The following is a 9,144-nucleotide window of genomic DNA, read 5'->3' on the forward strand; positions in this document are numbered from 1 at the left end:
AATGGTAGAGGTGACTTTGGGGTGGGCGGGGGGGGGGGAAGGCCATGCAGAGTCACGTGTGTCCCCCAGATTTCTGCCTTCCATTTAGCACAGAGGTTTTCAAATGGGGGGGGGGGGGTGCCCCCCAGTTTGAATACCATTGCCTGCCTCCTGCCAGGAGCCGGCGGATCAGAAGCTGGTGGGAGCCGCCCGGACCACTTGGGCCCCTGGCTGTCCACGCTGTAGGAGCCGGGGGGTGCTGGCTTGCTGCGCAGCAGTTCTCTCTGCCCTGCTCCCTGAGCCAGGCCACCTCTGCACAGCCGGGCTCCCCGGCATAGCTCCCAGCTGTACCCTTGATTTGCTTTTGCCTTTCCCCCGAAGGAGTCCAGCACCAGCCAGCCCCGTGGAGCGGGCCCCTGCCCGCAGAGCCCAGCTGCCATGAGATCCTCCCTGAGGCCCTTGCTCGCCGCTGCCCTGGTGCTCCTGGTTCTGCTTCTGCTCCTCAGCCCAGAAGCGATGCATGAGGTGGTCATGTGCCCCCCCCCCCCCCGAACCTTTAAATTGTGCCCCCCCACCATCAAAAGTTATGCATCGTCACTGATAAGTGGTATGGTTAGAGTTCTTATCAGACAGGCCGATCTCTCCATTCGCCCATTAACCTGGTGACAGCAGGTCCCCAATAGTGTCTGACCTTGTTTTGCAGGTGGTGGTGGAGGCCAAGCTCTGTACATTGATGCTGACCTCTACTATGGGAGAACGGAGCACTGCGAGACATTTGACAACCCTCCTCTCTGTCAAGAGAACTTCCAGGTGCAGCTCCTGGAAGCCTGGGGCTTTCGAAATGCCTAATCACCGTGAAATCGCCGCTCCCTGCACCATATTAAAGATTGAGAGATTCCTCTCCACTACACAGGATACCATGGCTGGTGATGAGCCAGTTGCCATCAGATGACACACAGATGCCTGACTCTAATGGAGGGAGTCCACACATGGATTTCTCTTGCGGCTCTGAACCTCACTGCTGTTAGCCATTCTCCATATCTTTCCTCTCTGTCATAATGTACTGTGATGGCCATGGATGAGGAAAACAAAGTGCCACAAGGCAGCGTTATATTATGGGCACTGCCATACTATAAATGTTTAATAATCATTAATAACAAAGGTCCAGAACCTTCACACAAAAATCAAACCAAACCCCAAACTTTCTGAGGTTTGAAAAAGCTGAGTTAATTTTTGGGAGGGAGCAGACTGGATTCTACCAGTTTTCTTATCTCTCTATGTTCTTGGCTTCACTTTGAAGTAGAAATACCACAGACCTCATGATATCCAGCACTGGGCTATGAATCTTGCTGGGAAGATTGACCTGTAATTTACAAGATCTCCATCCTGGTTCCAAGCCCAAAATGGTTCTTATAACCATGAGCAGAACCTATATCATCTTTGAGGATCAACAGTCACTATTAGAAGTGACACCTGTTAGTCCTCATATAACATAATACAAGCATCTTTCACGTACAGCTACCATTGTTAGCAATGGAAGTTGCCAGATAGTTACCATCAGAGCTGTGCCCATTAATTTTCTGTACCATCTCTTAAAATGAAACCCATCAGGATAAATTGCAGGTGTCCTCAAATACCCACTAGGCTCTACTCCAGCCTGAATAAGTATAACTTCGTAGTTGTGCATTTGCACTACACATGAATGCAGGCAGATGATCTGCTTCTTGAATGGACAGGTAATGCAGGACAACAGCAGATCACATTGGGCCTTTGGTATGAAAAGCTCGGAGAACTGTGGGGATCAGGAGGTTCCCTAGAGGGAATATTTTTGCCTACCATCTCTACAGGCTTCAGATCTCTCAACGTTTTCCATAATATGACACTTCAGTAAAAGGTTTGTCATAGGAACAGAATTACCTTCTCACGCCATGAGGTATGGCTCTCAGGATCAGAGTTGCAACATGTCAATGGGCCAGTCCAAGAAAGCGCCCTGCCATACACCTGTTTTGTGGATAAAGAGAGGGCTTCAATTCCCAGGACTGTCAATCACAGCACTAAATTAATCTAAAAATATGGAAATCCACAGCTATATCATTTATTGCCATCAAAGGCTGACCAGCATAATATCTTATTGTAAACCCCCCCCGCATTGTGATGTTTATATTCACATGAAAATGTGTATTCAGAGAAAAGGCTTAGGATGGTAGTTGCAAGAATCTAAATGGTTAACACATCTAACAGTCTAATCTAACATCTCATAGTTATCAACATCACGATAATAGACGACCCATCATGAGGAAAGATGAAATATTAACATATACATGCTGGCAGGTAGGATAAATACACTTAATGGGTTTTGGAACCTATGTGTAAACCATTTAGCTTGCAGAAGGAAAATGTATTCAAAGTCCAAATACATTTTTCCATTTATAGTCTGATTTTTCTTGTGTTCATTTTCTCCAGCTATTCAGAGCAGAAGTAATCAATACCTCCAAGGGAAGCAGTCCCAGAAATGCTATGAGACAAGAAGAGGGAATAATAGCAAACTCACACGCTAGTCAGCTATGCAGCCATGTGAATAATTAGCAATTACCTCTATTCTTCGGAATGCATCTTGTAAGATAAAAGATATGATGGGGCTTGAATCTCCACTCCTTTTCATCAGTTTTATGCTAGTATAACTCCACTGAACGTGACAGATTTTAAACTGGAGGAACAGAATGGACTCAGGACCTCAGTGTTTCAGACGAAGTAATGTGTGTAGATGTTCTGAGCAGGTCCTTTTGCGGATGCCATTGCATATTTCAAAGACTGGAAGATAGCTAATGTAACGCCAATATTTTAAAAGGGCTCTAGAGATGATCCCAGCAATTACAGACCGGTAAGTCTAACGTCAATACCGGGCAAATTAGTTGAAACAATAGTAAAGAACAAAATTGTCAGACACGTAGAAGAACATAAATTGTTGGGCAATATGGTTTCTGTAAAGGGAAATCGTGTCTTACTAATCTATTAGAGTTCTTTGAAGGGGTCAACAAACGTGGAAAAGGGGAATCCAGTGGATATAGTGTACCTAGATTTCCAGAAAGCCTTTGACAAGGTCCCTCACCAAAGGCTTTTACATAAATTAAGTTGTCATGGGATAAGAGGGAAGATCCTTTCATGGATTGACAACTGGTTAAAAGACAGGGATCAAAGGGTAGGAATAAATGGTAAATTTTCAGAATGGAGAGGGATAACTAGTGGTGTTCCCCAAGGGTCAGTTCTAGGACTAATCCTATTCAACTTATTCATAAATGATCTGGAGAAAGGGGTAAACAGTGAGGTGGCAAAGTTTGCAGATACTAAACTGCTCAAGATAGTTAAGACCAAAGGAGACTGTGAAGAGCTTCAAAAAGATCTCACAAAACTAAGTGATTGGTCAACAAAATGGCAAATGAAATTTAATGTGGATAAATGTAAAGTAATGCACATTGGAAAAAATAACCCCAACTATACATACAATATGATGGCGGCTAAATTAGCTACAACTGATCAGGAAAGCGATCTTACAGTCATCATGGATAGTTCTCTGAAGATGTCCATGCAGTGTACAGCGGCAGTCAAAAAAGCAAACAGGATGTTAGGAATCATTCAAAAAGGGATAGAGAATAAGATGGGGAATATCTTATTGCCCTTATATAAATCCATGGCACGCCCACATCTTGAATACTGCATACAGATGTGGTCTCCTCATCTCAAAAAAGATATACTGGCATTAGAAAAGGTTCAGAGAAGGGCAACTAAAATGATTAGGGGTTTGGAACGGGTCCCATATGAGGAGAAATTAGAGAGGCTAGGATTTTTCAGCTTGGAAAAGAGGAGACTAAGGAGGGATATGATAGAGGTATAGAAAATCATGAGTGGTGTGGAGAAAGTGAATAAGGAAAAGTTATTAACTAGTTCCCATAATATAAGAACTAGGGGCCACCAAATGAAATTAATGGGCAGCAGGTTTAAAACAAATAAAAGGAAGTTCTTCACACAGCACACAGTCAACCTGTGGAACTCCTTGCCTGAGTAGGTTGTGAAGGCTAGGACTATAACAGGGTTTAAAAGAGAACTAGATAAATTCATGGAGATTAAGTCCATTAATGGCTATTAGCCAGGATGGGTAAGGAATGGTGTCCCTAGCCTCTGTTTGCCAGAGGGTGCAGATGGATGGCAGGAGAGAGATCACTTGATCATTACCTGTTAGGTTCACTCCCTCTGGGACACCTGGCATTGGTCACTGTTGGTAGACAGGATACTGGGCTGTATGGACCTTTTGTCTGACCCAATATGGCTGTTCTTATGTTCCTATGGCTCACCTTTTTCCTACAAGCTTCCTATTTTGTCATCTCATGAGATCTGACAGTTATAAAAGTGAGGCATAAAGATCAGTGGTGTTACTTCATGCCTTGCCTCTGGCTGAGAAACTCTTTTTTACATTTGAGTTCTGATAAGATTTTCCTAGTGTTTCCCTCTTTCAAAGGCCGCATACCGGACCAGCCTATCTCCCATCAGGTTTCCCATCAGACTCCATTCTTTCCCAGGGGCTGAGTTTGCTGCCTCTATAGAAATCCTGACCCCCCGCTCCCCCTCCAAGCTCAAAATTCTTCTTACTTATCAGTCCATCTTTGCTATACCTTTGTGTATTGCCTGGATCAAGATTTAGAGTATTTGATTGTAAAGGGGAACTGGGTCTCATCCAAAGTATCTAAAACACTTGAGACCGCATTATTTGTCTTTGGTGCAATAGCAAAGCCTGTCAACCTTTGTGATACTGTATGTGCTGCATACCCAAGCTATCTACTGATTTCAGCTGTAAATCACAATAAATTATCAGGGTGATTACTACATTCAGTCCCCATGATCTGCAGAGTGGTCTTTGTCACTTTTAAAATGTGTTTATTATTTTACTTTCTTCTTTGCACTTTTATTCTCTTGCTGTATAAAATTCAAAACAATGAAAGGAAAAAAATCATAAAGCAGTGAGGGCTGGGTGACTCAAAGGCTTGGCAGCGGGATATAAAGAGATCTTTCATCTACCTAAGGTACTTATATGCCCCCCCCATTACCATAATATCTGAGCACTTCACAGTCTTTTAATGTATTTATCCACACTGCAACTCTGTGAGATAGGGCAGTGCTATTATCCCCATTGTACAGATGAAGAACAGAGAGGCTAAGGCACTTGCCCAAGGTCACAATGGAAGTATGTGGCACAGCAGGGAATTTAAATCAACACTCCCAAGTTCTAGGCTAGTGCCCTAACCATTGGATCATCCTTCATCTCTGTTGTGCTGTTACTTGACTACAGCTCAGGTCAGCAGAGCCAGAACTTTGCTGCTTCTTGGTGACCTATGTGAAATGAGATGGTGGATCTCATTTCATTCTCCAGGGGACAGATAATCACATCACAAATATACTACCAGCACAACTGTCATTCTGTAATCCCCTTACTGACAGCCTTAACAGAGAAGCCTAGAATTAAAAGGGTCATTGGAGACTGAACTCAACTGAGTTGTTCCTTCTGCGTTAAGATGGACACATCTTAGGATACCTATTTTTATCTAACAGGATTTCAAACATGTATAATAGGCCAAATTCACTACAGTGTAACTCCAAAGAATCCCATGGAGTTACATCAGAGATGAATTTAGCCTAATCAATTTATTTTAATGTCCCATTATTATATATACCGATGCAGAGCTCTGGAAATATGCACATATTCCCTTGTTCATTTCAATGCCCCAACATTTAAACATATGCATGAGCGGCACCCCGGATATATACATGTGATGAATCGGAGTTCTGCACCTGTTTATTGCAAAGGCAGTTTGATCAAGAAGGCTCTTTTCCATTTTCCTTTTATATTTTAAATTTATTTTTATAATCTAAAATAAACAAGAAAATTCAGGCAAACTTTGACATTAATTGATGTTCAGGTTGGGAATTTAAACACAAATTGAGAATTCCCATAGCAACTGCAACTCAGTCACTTTATACATTTAAGTCAAGTCATGAATCTGACAGCACACAGCGTAATGCAAAATGCTGTATGCACAGGTGAGAAAGTAACTGTCTCTGTGGGAACAACAACTTTGCATTTCCTGACTTTTGTGCCTGTAAAAGTTCAACAATAATGCTGTATTGATGAGATTCATTAGTCTGAAGGTATTTACACTACACTGATTTGCTTTTTAAATAGTACCCTTCCACACATACAGCAGAACATGCTTATCATCCATATCTGAGGCAGGTACATATCTGTGACCCCTGTTTATCACACTGATCATAATTCTCTCACTGTTATTTTGTGCTTCTGACATCTGCTTGTTACAGCCAGCTGTAGCCTCTTGTCTTTTACTTAGGCCTGGGCTACACTAGGAGGTTATGTCGAATTTAGCAGCGTTAAATCGAATTAACCCTGCACCCGTCCACACAACGAAGCTATTTAATTCGACATAGAGGTCTCTTTAAATCGATTTCTGTATTCCTCCCCGACGAGGGGAGTAGCGCTAAATTCGACATGGCCATGTCGAATTAGGGTAGGTGTGGATGGAATTCGACGCTAATAGCTCCGGGAGCTATCCCACAGTGCACCACTCTGTTGACGCTCTGGACAGCAGTCCGAGCTTGGATGCTCTGACCTGCCACACAGGAAAAGCCCCGGGAAAATTTGAATTCCATTTCCTGTTTGGACATCGTGGGGAGCTCAGCAGCACTGGCAACGATGCAGAGCTCTCCAGCAGAGGTGACCATGCAATCGCAGAATAGAAAGAGGACCCCAGCATGGACTGATTGGGAAGTCTTGGATCTGATCACTGTGTGGGGCGATGAGTCCGTGCTTTCGGAGCTGCGATCGAAAAAACGGAATGCGAAGATCTACGAAAAGATCTCCAAAGCCATGACGGAGAGAGGATACAGCCGAGGTGCAACGCAGTGCCGCGTGAAAATCAAGGACCTGAGACAAGGCTACCAGAAGACCAAAGTGGCAAACGGACGCTCTGGATCCCAGCCCCAGACATGCCGTTTCTACGAGGCACTGCATTCCATTCTAGGTGCGGCCGCCACCACTACCCCGCCACTGACCGTGGACTCTGACGATGGGGTATTGTCGACGGCCGCTGCCTTGGAGATGTTCGCGGACGGGGAAGATGAGGAAGGAGATGAGGAGGACGAGGCAGTCGACAGCGCATACAACGCTGATTTCCCCGACAGCCAGGATCTCTTCATCACCCTCACGGAGATCCCTTACCAACCCTCCCAAGGCATTAACCCTGACCCTGAATCAGGGGAAGGATCAGCCGGTAAGTGTTTTAAACATGTAAACATTTATTTTGATCAGAACAGGAATGGAATATCAACAATGGGTTTTTCATGATTACTTTGCCCTAGGCGCTTTACTTTTTAGTCCTTGCCAGTGCAGCTACTGGAAAATTGTGTCAGTATGTCCGGGGATAGAGCAGAAATCCTCCTGGGACATCTCCACGAAGCTCTCCTGGAGGTAATTTGAAAGCCTTTGCATTAGGTTCCTGGGGAGAGCGGCCTTATTGCGTCCTCCATGGTAGGAAACTTTTCCGCGCCAGGCTAGCAGCAAGTACTCCGGGATCAGTGCCTCGCACAGCATGGCTGCATACAACCCTGGTTTTTGCTGGCATTCATGCAGCATGCGGTCTTTCTCTGTGTCCGAGATCCTCATCAGAGTGATATCACTCATGGTGACCTGCTTTAAATTAGGGGAATGTTAGTATTGGGACTAATTGCCTGTTCCTTTACATACCTGTAACCGGCGGTTTACAGCCATGCAGTGGAGGTGGGACTGGGGCAGCATATAGGGATCTTTCCCGGGGACAGCCGTGAGGGGGGTGGGACAGGGGCAGAGTTCATGCTGGCCGGATTGCCGGCAGCAGGAACTGGCCAACGCTAGGGGCATTGCTTTGAACGTGAAAGGAGGGCACTGCTATAAATTAAGCTTTCAGCAGCCAAAAGTCTACGGCTTACCAGGTCCGCCTACTAGCCGAATTCCGCTGTCCTGCCCCGCTTGTGTGATCTGTACTCCAAGACCCCAGGCACTGAATGTGAAGGCCAAAAATTCAACCTTGTCCTGAGTGCACATGTGATAGGTGCTGTGCATGGTCTTGTTCACAGAGAAAGACTATGTTCATTGTTCACAAAAATGTATCTTTGTGAGGAATTCACTCCCTTTTTCCCCATCCCACAGCTGAGAGTGTCTCCCGACCTACCCCAGCATCCCCTCCCAGAGGCTGGCACAGATTAGACGCCGAAAGAGAAGGACACGGGATGAGATGTTCTCCGAACTTATGGGCTGCTCCCGAGCCGAGGTGGCACAGGAGACCCAGTGGAGGGAGAACATGTTGCAATACCAGTGATCACACAGCGAACGGGAGGACAGGTGGCGGCAGGAAGACCAGCAGGCGACTCAAACGCTCCTTGGACTAATGAGGGAGCAAATGGACACACTCCGGCGCCTTGTAGATGTTCTGCAGGACCTGAGGCAGGAGGACAGAGCCCCGCTGCAGTCTCTCTCTAACCGCCCTCCCCCGCCACAAAATCCCATCCCCGCTCACCCAAAGTCCCAAGAAGGAGGGGCGGCAGGGGCCGTGAAAACAGTCACTCCACCCCTGCAGACTGCTCAAGTACCAGACGGCTCTCATTCCCAAAGTTTTGATAAGTCCTTTCCTTCACTCCAAAAGCACCTCACCCAAACCCCCGTCCCAGTGTCATCCCCTAACTGTGTAGTTGTTAATAAAAAATACGTTTCTGTTCATTACTGTTTCCGTCAGGTTCTTTTAGAGGAGAGTGTGTTTGAAGGGGGGAAAGGGGATTGGTAATTGGAGAGGACAGTCACCTTTACCAGGGTACAGACACGGGGGCAGGTTCAGCAGCAGGTCACACACACATTGCAGTCACTAGGCACCCTGGTCAGTCTGGGAGGTGGTTTTCATGTTCTGTGGGGGGAGGGCTATGTGAGTTTGTGGTCGGGGAGGGCGGTTACAGATCTTATGCAGTGGTCCTTAGCCTGGATGACAGAGCCACGCAGCAGGGGATCTGTAACCGTCCTCCCCCGCCACAAAGTCACATAGCCCCCACACACAGAGTTCCGAAAAGGAGGGGTGG

At 45.8% G+C, this 9,144-nt stretch overlaps 2 protein-coding genes across 2 annotated transcripts in view; both read left to right on the forward strand.

Moving 5' to 3' along the window:
• The window catches only part of LOC101935828 (TBC1 domain family member 24-like), a 24,150-nt gene extending 19,284 nt beyond the window's left edge, over positions 1-4,866 (forward strand). Inside the window, exon 7 of the mRNA XM_005297665.4 lies at positions 683-4,866. Within this exon, the coding sequence (XP_005297722.1) occupies positions 683-828 (146 nt within the window). The 3' untranslated portion in view covers positions 829-4,866. The remainder of the gene's footprint in view (positions 1-682) is intronic.
• LOC135974777 (myb/SANT-like DNA-binding domain-containing protein 2) lies at positions 4,862-8,793 on the forward strand. Its single transcript, XM_065563341.1, has 2 exons — positions 4,862-7,313; positions 8,228-8,793. The coding sequence occupies exons 1-2, from the start codon at positions 6,737-6,739 to the stop codon at positions 8,464-8,466; spliced, it is 816 nt and encodes a 271-aa protein (XP_065419413.1). The 5' UTR covers positions 4,862-6,736; the 3' UTR covers positions 8,467-8,793.
• Positions 8,794-9,144: the final 351 nt, after the last annotated feature.

This window comes from Chrysemys picta, chromosome 12 (assembly GCF_011386835.1).
Source record: "Chrysemys picta bellii isolate R12L10 chromosome 12, ASM1138683v2, whole genome shotgun sequence".
Lineage (NCBI taxonomy): Eukaryota > Metazoa > Chordata > Testudines > Emydidae > Chrysemys > Chrysemys picta.